The sequence below is a fragment of the Scyliorhinus torazame genome, chromosome 2 (genome assembly GCF_047496885.1).
Source record: "Scyliorhinus torazame isolate Kashiwa2021f chromosome 2, sScyTor2.1, whole genome shotgun sequence".
NCBI lineage: Eukaryota > Metazoa > Chordata > Chondrichthyes > Carcharhiniformes > Scyliorhinidae > Scyliorhinus > Scyliorhinus torazame.
Window position 1 is genome coordinate 288,955,130 of NC_092708.1, and position 16,701 is coordinate 288,971,830.

A 16,701-nucleotide genomic window follows, 5' to 3' on the forward strand; every position below is an offset into this window, starting at 1 on the left:
GTAAGAGTAGGGTCCATCATGCGGTGCGAATTTGGCTGACTGTGCCGTCCTTTAGTCTACCGTCTAGTAGAAGTTAGGTTGCGGTGTGCTCTGTTAAAATGGTGACGGGGTTGAGTCCTGTTATGTATGCAAAGTACTGAACAGCCCAAAAACTGCGAGCAAGTGCCTTTCGCAGGCAGAAAATCCTTGCTCTACAGGATCGAGAACTCGTGAAGCGTATGCTACAGGGCCTAAACGATCGTGTCTTTCCTGGAGGAGCACGGCTGAAAGGGTTAGGTCGGTGGTTGCAACCTTAATTGCGTATGGGGGGAGTGGGTCTGGGACCTGTAATGCGGGAACTGTGCTGAGGGCTCGTTTTAATGCATCCACGGCATCCATGTGCTGTGGAAGCCATTCCCATGGGGCTTGCTTTTTTAGGAGTTCGGAAAGAGGGGCTGCCTTTGTGGCAAAACCGTCTATTTGGGTCCTGCAGTAGCCAACCAGTCCTAGAAATACCGGAGGGCTGTGACATTATGGGGCAAGGGTAATGTGACAATGGAGTCAATGTGTTTCTGCTGGATCTCGCGTTTCCCATGGGTGATCACTGTGCCTAAATAAATTACCTTTTCTTGGAGAATCTGGGCCTTTTTGGGGTTAACCTTACATCCGATTTCGTGAAGGAGTCCTAATAATTCGGTGAGAAGCGAAATGTGCTCTCCCTTAGTGTCTGTCTGTAGAAGCAAGTTGTTTACAAACTGGATGAGGCAATCGGATCGGGAAAATTTAGCTAATCCAATTGCCAGCTGTCGGTGGAAAATGGAGGGGGAGTTGTGGAAGCCTTGTGGTAGGCACGTCCACGTGTATTGCTGTCCCTTAAAGGTGAAAGCAAATTTGTATTGGCACGTTTTATCCAATGGAATGGACTAAAAGCCGTTGCTGATGTCCAAAACCGAGAAAAATTTTGACTGGGGTCCCTGTTTTAACATTGTCTCGGGACTCGTGGCTACGGTGGGGCCTTAATGGGGTCACTTTGTTTAGTTCCCTATACTCGATGGGCAGTCGCCATGAGCCATCGGGTTTCCTGACGGGCCAAATTGGGGCGTTGTTTGTTGAGGCTACTGAACAAAGTACGCCTTGGTCAAGTAAACTTTGGATGACTTTTGCGATTTCTCCCTCTGCTTGTTGGGGAAAACCGTACTGTTTTGGTGGTTTGGGGTCGGGTCCTGTGATGTTTACTAAACCTGCTATCTACCACTGTTGTGCTTGTGCTGGGCAAAAGAAGCTTTGTGTCTCTGTAGAATGTCTCTAACGTCTTTGCCTGACTAATGGCTCGTGGATCAAACCAGAAGTCTTCTACTGCGCTAATCCTGTGTGCGTAGTCTCCAACTGTGAGCGTGGCGGGGGCTCGTGCTGCCTTTGCCATTCACCACACACATTTATTTACAGGGTCGAACAAAAGTTTGTGGGAGCTCCTAAAGTCTATCCCCAAAATGTGTTCGGCTGTCTGGGATAGATCTACTAAAACAACGGGGTATTTGGTTTTAATGTTTCCTATCTGAATCGCTACAGGGGCTGTAATGTGTCCCTGCTGTAAGTGTCCTGTGAAGCCGCTAAGGATAATGGTGTCTGTGGTGGGCCATGTATCCTGTTGGAACATTGTGGAGGAATTTAGCATGGTATGGGACCCTCCCGTGTCCCAAAGAAATTCTATGGGGTGTCCCCGGACTGTGCCTGCTACTACTGGCCTTCCGGACTTGTCCCAAAGGGAATCGCAGACCCAAGTTGGGGAGTCCGAACACTGTCATTCGGTGCCGCTCATGTCTGCGTTCTCGGAACGGGCGCTAACACTATGAATGGGCTTGGCTCTATTCTTATTTAGGGTATTTGCCTGCTGGTTTCGCTGCTGTTTCTGGGGCGCATTGCACTCTCGTGCGTAATGTCCTAACTGTCCACAATTGTAGCACTCTTGGGATTTAGGCTGCTGTGGGCTGTTTCTTCCCTCGTTTACCATGCAGGATTCTGATGTGTCCTGACTGGATGCATGTTAGCATCTGCATGCTCTTCATCTGCTTTTCCGTATTCTGACATTCCCTGAAGGGAATGTTCCCAAGCTCGGGATAATCTCTTTAGTACCCATTTCTCATTGTGGGTATCGTCTGAGAGGTCGTAATTAGCGCAAGCTCTCTGTCCTGCCTCGGTCGCGTGAGAGACAAGGATTTAAGTCCATTTGGCCATATTCTCTGGTGTCAAATGGGCGCGGGATAACTCTCCAAATACTGCTGTGAAATGAGTCCAAAGGCGTCCAGCAAACGCTGTTGGGTGCTCGGTCTTTTTCTGCCTACATTTATTGAGGCCTTCTACGGGATCTCCCTTATTGTCCCCGATCGCATCTAGGATTGCTGCATGCAATTATTTTTTTTTTTAAATCTGTTTATTCAAGTTTTTCAAAAATTTTTACAAAACACTCCAAAAAGGAAAGAAAATATACAAAAGAAAAATAGAAAGGGCAATACGCCAACATACAAAGCAACTTAATCCTCTAACCCTTAAACGATTTAACAAATTAAGAACAAAATGGGGCAAACACCCCTTACATAAACCAAAACGAGAACCCCCCCCCCCCCCCAGGGTTGCTGCTGCTATTGACCTCCACCTAACGTTCCGCGAGAAAGTCAAGGAACGGTTGCCACTGCCTGGAGAACCCCTGCACAGACCCTCGCAAGGCAAACTTTATCCTCTTCAACCTGAGAAACCCGCCATGTCATTGATCCAAGCCTCCACGCTTGGGGGCTTCGCGTCCCTCCACATTAGTAAGATCCTTCTCCGGGCTACCAAAGAGGCAAAGGCCAGAACTCCTGCCTCTTTCGACTCCTGCACTCCCGGCTCATCTGACACCCCAAATATTGCTATCCCCCAGCTCGGTTTTACCCGAATATCCAAGACCTTGGACATAGCCTTTGCGAAGCCCTTCCAGAACCCCTCGAGAGCCGGACACGCCCAGAACATGGGCGTGGTTTGCTGGGCTCCCCGAACACCTCACACACCTGTCCTCCACCCCAAAAAACTTACACATCCTCGCCCCTGTCATATGCGCCCGGTGCACCACTTTAAACTGGATCAGCTGAGCCTGGCGCAAGACCAGGAGGAATTAACCCTGCCCAGGGCATCAGCCCACAGACCCTCATCCAGCTCCTCACCAAGTTCCTCCTCCCACTTGCCCTTCAGCTCCTCCGCCGAAGCTTCCTCTGCCTCCTGCAGCTCCTGGTATATCGCCGAGACCTTACCCGCTCCGACCCACACGCCCAAAATCACTCTGTCCTGAATCCTCCGGGCAGGCAGCAGCGGGAATTCCCCTACCTGCTTCCTCACAAATGCCCTAACCTGCATATACCTGAAGGCATTTCCCGGGGGTAACCCACATTTCTTCTCCAGCACCCTCAGACTGGCAGAAGTCCCATCAATGAATAAGTCCCCCATCCTTTTAATTCCCACCCGATGCCAACTTAGGAATCCGCCATCCATCCTGCCCGGTGCAAACCTATGGTTGTTCCGTATCGGGGACCAGATTGAGGCCCCCACCTCCCCTCTGTGCCGTCTCCACTGCCCCCAGATCGTCAATGCCGTCGCCACCACCGGGCTCGTGGTATTCCGCGTCGGCGGTAGCGGCAACGATGTCGTCACCAGTGCCCTCAGGCTAGTACCCACACATGACGGCGCCTTTAGTCTTTTCCATGCTGCCCCCTCTCCCTCCATTACCCATTTCCGAATCATTGCTACGTTAGCTGCCCAGTAATAGCTACACAAATTCGGCAGTGCCCGCTCCCCCCCCCCGGCCCCTCAACTGCGCTCCAAGAACAGACCCCTCGGGGTCTTACTTGCCCATACAAACCCCATAAGGCTCTTGCTCACTCGCTTGAAAAAGGTCTTGGGGATGAGAATAGGCAGGCACTGGAACACGAACAAGAACCTAGGGAGGACTGTCATCTTAACGGACTGCACCCTGCCCGCCAGAGAGAGTGGCAACATGTCCCATCTCTTAAAGTCCTCCTCCATCTATCCACCAACCGCGCCAACAAGTTGACCTTATGCAGGACCCCCCAACTCTTGGCCACCTGGATACCCAAATACCGGAAACTCCGCTCCACCCTCTTGAGCGGCAGCTCCTCCAGCCTCTTCTCCTGACCCCTCGCGTGCACCACAAAGAGCTCGCTCTTCCCAACAGTAAGCTTGTATCCCGAGAAGTCTCCAAACTCCCTAAGGGTCTGCATGACCTCTGCCATCCCCTCTACTGGATCCACGATATACGAAAGCAGGTCATCCGCATGTAATAAGACCCGATGCTCCTCCTCCGGACCAACCCCCTCCAGTTTCTAGACTCCCTTAGTGCCATGGCCAGCGGCTCAATTGCCAGGGAAAACAGCAAGGGGGACAGGGGCCACCCCGTCTCGTCCCACGGTACAGTCTGAAGTACTCTGACCTCAGCCGATTTGTCGATACGCTCGCCACCAGGGCCTGGTCCTCCCTCTGAACCCCTCCCTGAACCCAAACCTACCCTGCACTCCCCACAGGTACTCCCACTCCAACCGATCAAAGGCCTTCTCCGCGTCCATTGCCGCCACCACTTCCGCTCCCCCCCCCCCCCTCCGAGGGCATCAAGATTACATTCAGGAGCCTCCGCACATTTGCATTCAATTGCCTGCCCTTCACAAACCCCGTCTGGTCCTCGTGTATCTCTCCCGGGACACAATCCTGAATCCTAGTGGCCAGGACCTTCGCCAGCAACTTAGCATCCACATTGAGGAGCGAAATCGGCCTATACGAGCCACACTGCTGCGGGTCCTTGTCCCACTTGAGGATAAGCGAGATCAGTGCCCGAGACATCATCGGGAGAAGAATCCCTTCTTCCTTCGCCTCGTTGAAGGTTCTCACCAGCAACGGAGCCAACAGTTCCACAAACTTCCTATAGAACTCGACTGGGAACCCATCCGGCCCCGGGGCCTTGCCCGCCTGCATGCTCCCCAACCCCTTAACCAGCTCCTCCATCCCGATCGGGGCCCCCAAACCTTCGACCTGTCCCTCCTCCACCTTCGGGAACCTCAATTGGTCCAGGAACCACGGCATCCCCTCTCCCCCCTCCGAGGGTTCTGACTTGTACAGGTTCCCATAGAAATCCCTAAAGACCTCATTTATTTTGGCTGGACTCAGCACCGTGTTTCCCCCCTCTGTCCCTGATTCCTCCAATTTCCCTAGCCGCCTCCTTCCTACGTAGCTGATGCGCCAGCATCCGACTCGCCTTCTCCCCATACCCGTACGCTGCCCCCTGCACCTTCCTCCACTGGGCCTCAGCTTTCCCCGTAGTCAGCAAACCAAACTCCAGCGCTCCTTCAGCAGCCCCTCTTCAGCGGATTCCGCGCATCTCCTATCCACCCTCAGTCTTTCCCCCACTCATCGGTGCAACATTGTGGGCTGAAGGGCCTGTACTGCGCTGCATTGTTCTATGTTCAATCTCTCCCCCTCCATCCTCTCCCACTTCTCCCTGTGAGCCCTGATTGAGATTAGCTCTCCCCTGACCACCGCCTTCAGCGCCTCCCAAACCATACTCACCGGTACCTCCCCATTATCATTGGCCTCTATATACCTTTGAATGCACCCCGGACCCGCCCACAGACCTCCTCATCCACCAGCAGTCCCACATCCATGCGCCACGGCGGGCGCTGGCCCCTATCCTCCCCCAACTCCAGCTCCACCCAGTGCGGGGCATGGTCCGAAATCGCTATGGCCGAGTACTCTGTCCCCTCCACTCTTGGGATCAATGCCCTACTCACCACAAAGAAGTCTATCCGTGAATAGGCCTTGTGCACATGGGAAAAGAAGGAGAACTCTCTTGCCACTGGCCTGGCAAACCTCCACGGGTCCACTCCCCCCATCTGATCCATAAACCCCCTCAGAACCTTGGCCGCAGCTGGCCTCCTGCCCGACCTCGACCTAGATCGATCCAGTGCCGGGTCCAGTACCGTATTGAAGTTCTCCCCCCCCCCCCCCCCCCCCCCCCCCTATTATCAGGTTCCCTGCCTCCAGATCCGGGATCCGGCTCAGCATGCGCTTCATGAACCCTGCATCGTCCCAATTCGGGGCATATACATTCACCAGCACCATCCGGGCTCCCTGCAGCCTACCACTCACCATCACATAATGGCCCCCTTTATCCGCCACAATACTCACTGCCTCGAAAGTCACCTGCTTACTCACCAGGATTGCGACCCCCCTGTTCTTCACATCCAGCCCAGAGTGAAAGACCTGCCCCACCCATCCCTTCCTCAGCCTCATCTGATCCGTCACCTTCAGGTGCGTCTCCTGTAACATGGCTACGTCTGCCTTCAGTCACTTTAAGTGCGCAAACACCCGGGCCCTCTTGACCGGCCCATTCAGGCCTCTCACATCCTTCAAACGCGGGGAACAGCCCGTCCCAAATCAATATACGTACCCAGAAAACACATACATCAAATCAAATCGCCCCTTCCCACGCCCCAGCATCCCCATAACCTGCCACAAACCACTAATTCAAATCCAGCTTTTCCGGTTGAATCCTGCCCTCTTCTTGGTCAGCTCTGCACTCCAGTCGTGGTAGATGCGGATTTCAGTGTTCTCCCACCTGCTACTCCGGCCCTTCTTCGCCCACCTCAGGACACACTCCCTGTCGGTGAAATGGTGAAACCTCACCACCACAGCCCTCGGCGGCTCATTCGCCCTCGGCCTCCTTGCCAGGACTCTGTGTGCCCCATCAAGCTCCAGGGGCCTCGGGAAGGCTCCCGCGCGCATCAGCGTGCCCAGCATAGTAGCCACGTTCGTCCCGACATCCGACCCCTCCACGCCTTCAGAGAGACCCAGAATCCGCAGATTCTTCCTCCTTGACCTGTTTTCCAGGTCCTCGAACTTCTCCTGCCATTGTTTGTGCAGCGCCTCGTGCGCCTCCACTTTCACCGCCAGGCCCAGGATCTCATCCGCGTTATCAGAGGCTTTCTGCTGCACCTCCTTAATCGCCGTCCCCTGCGCCCTCTGGGTCTCCACCAGCCTCTCGATCGACGCCTTCATAGGGGCCAACATCTCCGCCTTCAACTCCACAAAGCAGCTTTTCAGAAACTCCTGCTGCTCCCGAGACCACTGAGCCCACGCTGCCTGGTCTCCACCCGCCGCCACCTTGCTTTTGCACACCCGTTCTCCTCTCTTTTCCAGTGCTGCTTTTTTGACCGCTCCGCTTCTGGTCCACTCCATACAGTGCTGGGGGAACCTCACTGCTGCCTTCCCACACCGGGAATCGTCGTCCAAGTGCCGCTGGGGCTCCTTAAAAAGGCCCAAAAGTCCGCTCACAGCGGGAGCTGCCAAACGTGTGACATACCCAGGCATAGCCACAACCGGAACTGCTGCATGCATTTCTTGGAGGGTGCCTCCTCCTACATTTTGTGGGTCGGGAAGGGCAGCAACGACTTGAGGGGTCGAGGCTCAAAACTGTGAGCTTAACTAGCTCTTTTTCGTCCAGGCCATACATGGTCGCCTGTTGCTTAACCTGTCGTGTTGGGTGTTCAGCTATACAGACGAACCAACACGGTTGCAGATGGTACAACTCTGTTTTATTACTATCAATAACAACATCTGTAAACATATGACTGTGGTTCATTCTTTACCCTTTAACTTGTGGACCCAGCCCTAACACTATCTTAGAGAGGCACTCAGCACATGGTGTATGTCTGAGTGGCTTGCTGTGAGCTCTGTGCCCTGAGCTGTCTCCTGCTGGAATGAGCGGGAACTGTGGTGTTCCCCGTTTTATCTTGCTTGTGATTGGCTGTGATGTTGCATGTGTGTTGATTGGTCCGTTGATCTGTCCATCAGTGTGTCTGTGTTTGCACCATGATGTTTATCTGAATATCATGACATAACCTTTGCAAAATATAGGAGGGATAAATAGGCGGGTAGTGTCTATGGGAGAGGAGCGGGTATGTGCATTATGGTTTGGTTGAAGTGTTGGTTTTCCGTTGATGTTTGCATATCTCTGCAATCTGTAACTGTTTACAATGCCAAAAAATACCTCAATGAAATTGTTTGTTTAAAAAAAAACCTTTGCAAAATAATGGTGTGGGTCCGATGTGGGTTGGAACAGTGTTATTTTGTCGCCCGCATCCCTTAATTGGGTGACGGTTAAGGGGTGGTGTACAGAAAATCGGGGTCTCCGTTTGTTCTGGCCCTGCGCTGTGTGGTGACAGGGTTCATGGGATTGTGCAGTCGGGGGTTGGGGGTGCTTTTCTTTTCTGAGTTTTATCCTGAGTACATGTTCCATGTACATAGCGATGGGCAGTTTCATTTAACTCCTGCCAATCGGGGTCATTTTCCTGCTCTAATGGAGTCCAAATGTATTCTGGAAACCATTTTGTACAGAAAGCAGGGATTGGAGGTCTGCAATTTGCTTTCGGCATTTGGCGTGGTCTACCGAACTCTGCCTTTGTTCTGTCGTGGAACTGTGGAGTGCTCGTACGGCTGCTTTTAAATCGTTACATTGTTTCTTTAATTGCTCAACTTGACGTTCTGTCTCTTCTCGTACCAACACCGCGCACGTTGCGTGTCTTGATAGGCCTTATCATATTGTGACTGAAAGCTTGCTTGAGACAAGATTGGTGTGCCCGTTTGACATCAGCCATCTCCTTATCCTTCGCCGCTAACTGCTCTCGAAGTTGCCTGTTAACTTTTTTGCACTCGCTAATGTCTCCCTCACTATTCTTCTCTCTGTCCTGAATCTCTCTGCGGAGCGTCTTCACGAGCTCCTCTGTGCCTCGCAATTGTGCCAAGCAGGACACGATTGCCATCGGCTTACGAGCTTTTCCTAAGCTTTTATTATGAATCTCGGTCAGGTTCTCCCACCAAATATGTCCTATACTCCCGGGACCTGTTTCGGCATTTGCACAAAATTCGCTCCGAAGGAGCCATCCTTTCCCTTTTAGATATTTCCGAATTTCATCTTCCCATATGGGACACTGCCCTGCTCTATTGGTCGCTTCGACCTCGAATTCCTGGGGGGTCATAAGGCGTTCCATTGCCTTCATTGCCATCTCTACTGTTATCTCTGGGTTTCTACCGAATTTGGAACAGGGGGAAATAAAGTGGTGATGTAAACACGGGTACGGCTTACGCTATTTTCCGGTCTACAAAACCTCCGACAGTTTTACGCAACAAAATCTGTCAAGGATACCTTGTATCCCTTGTTAGTACGCATGCAAATAACACACTTCCGAATCTTGGAGGTTTGATCGATATTGGTCTTACGCTTGTGGTTTTTACTTTTTACAATTGAATTTCTAATTCAAATTTGGGTTCTCTCGGAGTGACAAATGCACTTCTAGGTCGAGTCCCGTCAGATGTTGCCAGTAATGTTGCTCTGTTTACTTGCTATAAATATGGCGGTTAATAAGCTCGCCTTTCTTAATCCTAATTATGAGTATGCCTTCAGAGTCGCCAGGTATCTCTCGATACCGCCACAAGGTTCAACCCAAATATCGATCAAAGAGCCAATACACCAGTTAATTAGTTCAAAGTCAATACTACTTTATTTCCACATAGTATTATTTACTCATGCACAATAACACTACAGGCTAAACTATATCTATCACTAACACCTATACTTAACTTCGGGTGCCCACTTCGGTCAGAGGAACAGTGGCCGTTGTTCGGATCTGGGCCTGTTGGGTACGAAGAGGTTACAGGAGTACAGCTGAGGTCATGTCTGGTAGCGAGAGTTGAATTTGAACTTACTTGTTTCTGGTGGTGCTGGTGGAAGGGTATCTCCGCTTGAGAGCCAAATCCAAGAGAGTGAACCTTTCGCGGGGGTTCATTCTTATACTTGGAGGGGCTTTGCACGCTTTTAGGTGGGCCTTAAACTTGGTCCCAATTAATTGGGCTGCTTCTTGATCATTGTCATCGATCTAAGCCAATAAAGGGGCGGGTGCCTTGATGGCTGGGCGTGTCCTAGGTGGCCGTTGGCCTTGCTTTGTTTGTGTCTTCTGGTTGGGGTAGTGGCGCCAGAATGTCTGAGACAGTATCGGCTACCTGAGCATTAGTCCTTTGTTCCTCGGAGATGGGCCATCAATATGTAAATCGACCCAGAGTTTCGGTTCCGTCTGCAAACTGCCTTCCAAATATACATTCAGGCTCTGTGCCTGCTTGTTGCTTTGTGTTGTCCATTTTTCCCTATAGGCTCTGCAAGTGTCCATTTTGTCTACTGGAAGTGGCCATCCCAGATGGCTACAGGGCCAAAGGGGCCATCCTTTCCCCTTCAAGTACTTTCTCAATTCCTCTTCCCATATGGGGCACTGCTCTGCTCTACTGGCCGCTGCGACCTCGGGTTTCTGTGGATTCATTAGGCGTTCCATTGCCTTTGCTGCCATTGCTACTAGTATCTCTTTTCCTACCGTAATCCCGGTTTCTCTACCGTAAATTTGGGACAGGGGAATAAGGCGGTGATTCGAACAGCGGGTATGGCCTCAGCTATTTTTCGGTTCAAAATACTCCCGCTAGTTTTACGCAACAAAATCTAACGAGGTTACCTTCTATCCCTATTCGTACGCATGCAAGTTAATACACACTTCCGAATCTTGGAGATTTGATCGATACGGGCCTTACACTTGTGGTTTCTTTCACTTTTCCCAATTGGATTTCTAATGCAAAGTTTTGTGGGTTCTCTCGGAGTGACAAAATCACTTCTAGGTCGGGTCCCACCAGAGTCGCCAATAATGTTGCCAATTTGCACCGGAGATGCCAATAATGTTGCTCTTTTTAACTGGATACTAATATGACAATTATTAATGGTGATATTGCTTTTCAGAGTCGCCAGGTATCAAATGATACCACCCCAAGGTTTAACCGGATATCGATCAAAGACCCAACAACCCGTTAGTTAGTTCAAGTTCAGTGATAGTTTATTTACACACAAGGATTACTTCGACATGCAACATAAAACACTACAAGCTAAATTACACCTAACGCTACAACAACCTGTACTTAACTTCAGGCACCCGGCTTTATACGGAGGAACAAGGCCTTTGTTTGGATCTTGCGTGGCTGTGTCTGGAGAAGTGACTTCGTTTCTGCTGGGCTCATCCGTCAGGTAGCAACCGTTGGTCTTGAACTTGCTCCTGGTCGTGGTGCTGCAATTGGTATCAGGCGTAGGCCGGGCCAAGAGAGTGCCGGTGCGCCGGGGCCAAAAGAGACTGAACACATGGCAGTGTCTCTTTTTATCCTTCAGGGGTTTTGCGCTCTTTTGGGCGGTCCTTAGCTTTGGACCCAATAATTCGACAGGCTTCGATTACTGCCTTTGATTTTAGCCAATAAAGGGGCGGGTGCCTTGATGGCTGGGCGTGTCCTGAGTAGTCATTGACCTTGGCAGTTTGGGCTTCCTGGGTGAAGGGAGTGGTGCAGATGAGTCTGTATCTGATACCTGAGTACAAGTCTTTTGTTCTGGGGAAATGGGCCATTAGAATGCAAATCGGTTGGGGGTTTCGATGGTGTCTGGTTATCTAGTGGCCGATATACACTTCAGCTCTGAGTTCATCTGGATCCTGCATTGGCCATATTTCCCATGATTCTTTGCAAGTGGCCATACTTCTCTTTGTAAGTGGCCATCCCAGATGGCACAGTACATCTTCATGCTCAAATTCCAGTCATTTCATCGCTTGCTGGCGAATGTTGTACTGTTTCTTACTAGCCGAGTAGCACCTTTAATAATAATAATCTTATTAGTATGACAAGTAGGCTTACATTAACACTGCAATGAAGTTACTGTGAAAATCCCCTCGTCGCCACACTCCGGCACCTATTCAGAGTGTCCAATTCACATAACAAGCACGTCTTTCGAGACTTGTGGGAGGAAACTGAAGGAGCCGGACGAAACCCACGCAGACACGGGGAGAACGTGTAGACTCCATACAGACTGTGACCCAAGCCGAGAATTGAACCCGGATTCCCAGGCACTGTGAAGTAACAGTGCTAACCACTGTGCTACCATGCCGCCTCAGTAATAGATTGTGGCATTTTCCCACCTTCTAATATCAGACTAATGGGTTTTCTCTCTCCCTCCATAAATAGTAGGGTTACATTTACCACCTTCCAATCTGCAGGAACCATTCCTTTTTCATAACGTTTGCTTTTTATTTCTTAGCTTTGACAATGGGCGCGATTTAACTAAAAGGGAACAAAGTCCCATAGCGAGTGCACCCAGCTACATGCCTCTCGTGCTCGCAGCGAGGTGGCAGAATTTTTGATGACCTTAAGTTTACAAAGGGTAGAATGTGGGAGACCAGCCAGCAGTGTATGGGAATTGTTGAGTCTTGAGGTCATGGGCATGAATGTGGGTTTAAGCAGCAGATGAGGTGAGACAGGCAATGTTGAATGATGTTACTTAGGTGGAAATAGTCTATCTTGTTGATGGTACAAAATGAGGTTGGAAGCTTATCTTGGGATGAAATGTGATATCCAAGTTGTGACAGACTGTTGCGAAGGAGGGTGATGGAGCTTGCAGCTAGGGAATAGATTTTGGATCAGGGACTGAAAATAGTGGCTTTTGCCTTCCCAATATTTAATTAGAGGTTAAAAACTGCAGACAGAATTTGAGGACAAGGAGGGAAAGTTTGCTTTTGTCATCATCATACACAAAGTGTAAGATTCAGAGACCAGACAAAATTTGGACTTGAAGACCATGTAGATGCCATGGTGTCAGGACAATTTATTAAGCAACAAGAGTTATACTTAAAAAACCATGGCAGTTGATATCCCAGATCAGATAGTTCTTGATTCCCACTGACTAGCGGCTACACACAAGCTTGTTGTGACTTCTGTTCTTTCTTTCCCTCTGCTGTATTCTAAATCTGTTCAATGAGCTTTTCTGAGCCTTTTCTTTCATCTCCTGTAATCAGGGACTCTTCCTGATCTTGTTCTCCGTTTGTCGATCCTTATATTGACTTTACATCATGATCAGGACTCAGTCATGAGTCTTGAGCCATAGTCATGACCCAAACACACACAATCCATTTAGACATATGATTTTAATGACCTCAAGCCATGCAGGCAGTACTCTCTCAACTGCAATTACCCCTTCACCTACCAGAAATTTGTACAAAATGCACATAGAAAGGAAATCATAACTTCATAAAGTATAAAACAAAATACAAGTATAAAAAATTCACATTTTCTATAGGTGTTAAATGTGACATTGATCAGAGTTGTATCGGTATTGTGCAGAAATCTGATTGGAGGGATTAAAACATGGAGTTACAGGAAAGACAGGAAGAATTTAGGCGGTGTCTGCACTATCGAGACTTTGGAGAAGAAAAGCAGGTTGGAGATGGGATGATCGTTTGCAAGGATGGTCAGGTCAAGCGTTGTTTTTTTTGAGGAGACAGCTGATGAGAGGCAGTTTTAAAGGAGAGAGAGACAATGAAGGCCAGGAACAGAGCTTGGTTGATCCTTACCAGACTCCTGAATGACCCCCTTATGGACTGAACTGTTCTCTCCGCACATCGTCTTTACTGTTGTAGCACTATACTCCATATGCTTGACCCAATGTATTTACATTGTGTATTTATCGCATGTGCAATGTTTTTCATGTATTGAACGATCTGTCTGGACTGTATGCCGAACAATCCTTTACACTGTACCTCCGTACGCATGGCAATAAATCTAATTCTAAATCATAGTTTACTGGCAATAAGATTGAGCAAACTGATGCAGGGTCTCATGGACAAGATGAGCTCAATGAGGTCATGAAGCGAGATGGAAGGAAAACTTGGGTATGATGCAAGTTCAAAGCTTGAAGAGGGACGAGCATTAAAGAAAGTTTGACCAAATGGATTTGTAGAAGGAAGGAACACGGCAGAAGTTGCTGATTGGATTGTCACAATCGTACTGACATAAAATCCATGAGCCAAGCTCCTTGTACTTGTTGGAGGTGAGGCTGGAGGGGTCATGGCAAGAGAGGTTTTAGAAGAAATCTTTCAGTTGGGAAAATAAGCTGGAGACTATCTTTGCATTCCATGATGATACTGGAATAATCGGTTTTAGAAAATAAGAGCAGTACCCAATAATGTTTTAAGGGCCCATCCAATCTGATCTGTTGGTAGAAAGCTAAACCAGTTGTCTACCATATCCCTTGCAAATCTGTGTTCCTTGGACATAAAGGAGCAGAGATGAGGCCCATGCCAGAGGGAAATGCCATTATCAATATATTTTAATGTATCTAGTAAATCACTGATCACACTTGAATTATTTTGTCTATTGACTTAAGTGTTAAAGTAAATCAAGCCATGTTCCTTGCTTGATGATATTTGTAAATTAACTTAAACAAAGCTGCTAGATATATTTCTATAGGCAACAAAAGCCTTCCAAGACAGATATTCTTAATGTACAAGCTCAGGAAGTAAGTATTGGCTAGCTATGCACTATGGCCAGTCGGGATGGTGGGGAATATGATGTGAGGAAGCATGTGCATTTTGTAGCCTTGGAAACCCGAGCTGTATCTGTTTTCCCTTTCAAAGACATTGGGTTCTGGGAGAAATTGTTTTGAATTCAATTTTGCTCTTTTGCATTCTCCAGTTCAAAAATGATTCTAAAACAAATTAGGCACTTTGGAGCTCTGGAGTTCATTGGATGTCTTTTAACTAAAATTATTTATACCAACAGGTTGACCTAGAACAATACAAAAAAGCACTGACTGATGCTGGATGCAATTTGGCTCCTTTGAATTACATCAAACGATGGAAGTAAGTAAGAACAACGCTGAGAGGAGCATGGTTTTGTGAAGGGGAGGTTGTGTCTCACTAACTTGATAAAGTTTTTCAAAGAGGTCACAAAGATGATTGATGCAGGTAGGGCAGTAGATGTTGTCTATATGGACTTCAGTAAGGCCTTTGACAAGGTCCCTCGTGGCAGACTGGTACAAAAGATGAAGTCACACGGGATTAGGGGTGAGCTAGAAAGATGGATGCAGAACTGGCTAGGTCATAGAAGGCAGAGAATAGCAATAGAAGGGTGCTTTTCTGATTGGAGGGCTGTGACTAGTGGTGTTCCACAGGGATCAGTGCTGGGACCTTTGCTGTTTGTAGTATATATCAATGATTTGGAGGAAAATGTAACTGGTCTGATTAGTAAGTTTGCAGACAACACAAAGGTTGGTGGAATTGCGGATAACGATGAGAACTATCAGACGATGCAGCAGGATTTCGATTGTTTGGAGACTTGGGCGGAGAGATGGCAGATGGAGTTTAATCCGGACAAATATGAGGTAATGCATTTTGGAAGGTCTAATGCAGGTAGAGAATATACAGTGAATGGTGGAACCCTCAAGAGTATTGACAGTCAGAGAGATCTAGGTATACAGGTCCACAGGTCACTGAAAGGGGCAACACAGGTGGAGAAGGTAGTCAAGAAGGCATATGGCATGCTTTCATTGGCCGGGGCATTGAGTATAAGAATTGGCAAGTCATGTTGCAGCTGTATAGAACCTTAGTTAGGCCACACTTGGAGTATAGTGTTCAATTCTGGTCGCTACACTGCCAGAAGGATGTGGAGGCTTTAGAGAAGGTGCAGAAGAGATTTACCAGGATGTTGCCTGGTATGGAGGACATTAGCTATGAGGAGAGGTTGAATAAACTCGGTTTGTTCTCACTGGAACGACGGAGGTTGAGGAGTGACCTGATAGAGGTCTACAAAATTATGAGGGGCATAGACAGAGTGGACAGTCAGAGGCTTTTTCCCAGGGTAGAGGGGTCTATTACTAGGGGGCATAGGCTTAAGGTGCAAGGGGCAAGGTTTAGAGGAGATGTGCAAGGCAGGTTTTTTACACAGAGGGTAGTGGGTGCCTGGAACTCGCTGCCGGTGGAGGTGGTGGAAGCAGGGACGATAATGACGTTTAAGGGGCATCTTGACAAATACATGAATAGGATGGGAATAGAGGGATACGGACCCAGGAAGTGTAGAAGATGTTAGTTTAGGCGGGCAGCATGGTCGGCACAGGCTTGGAGGGCCAAAGGGCCTGTTCCTGTGCTGAACTTTTCTTTGTTCTTTGTTCTTTGTATTGTCACGGGTACAGTAAATATAAATCACTAAAACAAAACTCAAACATGAACCATACCCTAAAACTCTCTGTATTAGATTTTTGAACGTATGCTCAATCACTTTTTGTTTTTAAAAAAATGGTAAATGAAAGATGCCAGGAATGGGACATATGTTGACACCAGGTATGAAAATGAACATATAACTTAACCTGGAGCTCAAACACCCCAGAGAAAAAACACTGCCACTGATTAAAAACTCTTGAGTTTAAACATTTCGAACTGAAGCTAGTGTTAAAAGCCTCAACAAAGTACACGATTACCAAAGAACTTGATTGAGAGATTGGACAGGTTGGGGTTTTTTTCCTTGGACCAAAGAAGGCTGAGGGGTGACTTAATTGAGGTTTACAAAATTATGAGGGAAGAGATAGAGTGTACTCAGGATAACATTTTTCCCTTGGTGGAGAATTTTAGAACCAGGGGACATAGATTCAAGATAAATGGCCGAAGGTGTGGAGGGGACATATAGTGGGTGTCTGGAATTCGCTGCCCGAGTTGGTGATGGAGGCAGAGACCCTAAAAGCTTTTAAAAAGTACCTGGATCAGCACCTTGAGTGCTCTAAGCTACTGTGCTATG

At 48.6% G+C, this 16,701-nt stretch overlaps 1 protein-coding gene across 6 annotated transcripts in view; it reads left to right on the top strand.

Moving 5' to 3' along the window:
- Window positions 1-16,701, top strand: part of scfd1 (sec1 family domain containing 1) — a 568,533-nt gene that overhangs the window by 361,773 nt on the left and 190,059 nt on the right. For all 6 annotated transcript variants that reach the window (XM_072488067.1, XM_072488091.1, XM_072488100.1 and 3 more), the window contains one exon: window positions 14,695-14,774. In XM_072488067.1, the coding sequence (XP_072344168.1) occupies window positions 14,695-14,774 (80 nt within the window). The remainder of the gene's footprint in view (window positions 1-14,694; window positions 14,775-16,701) is intronic.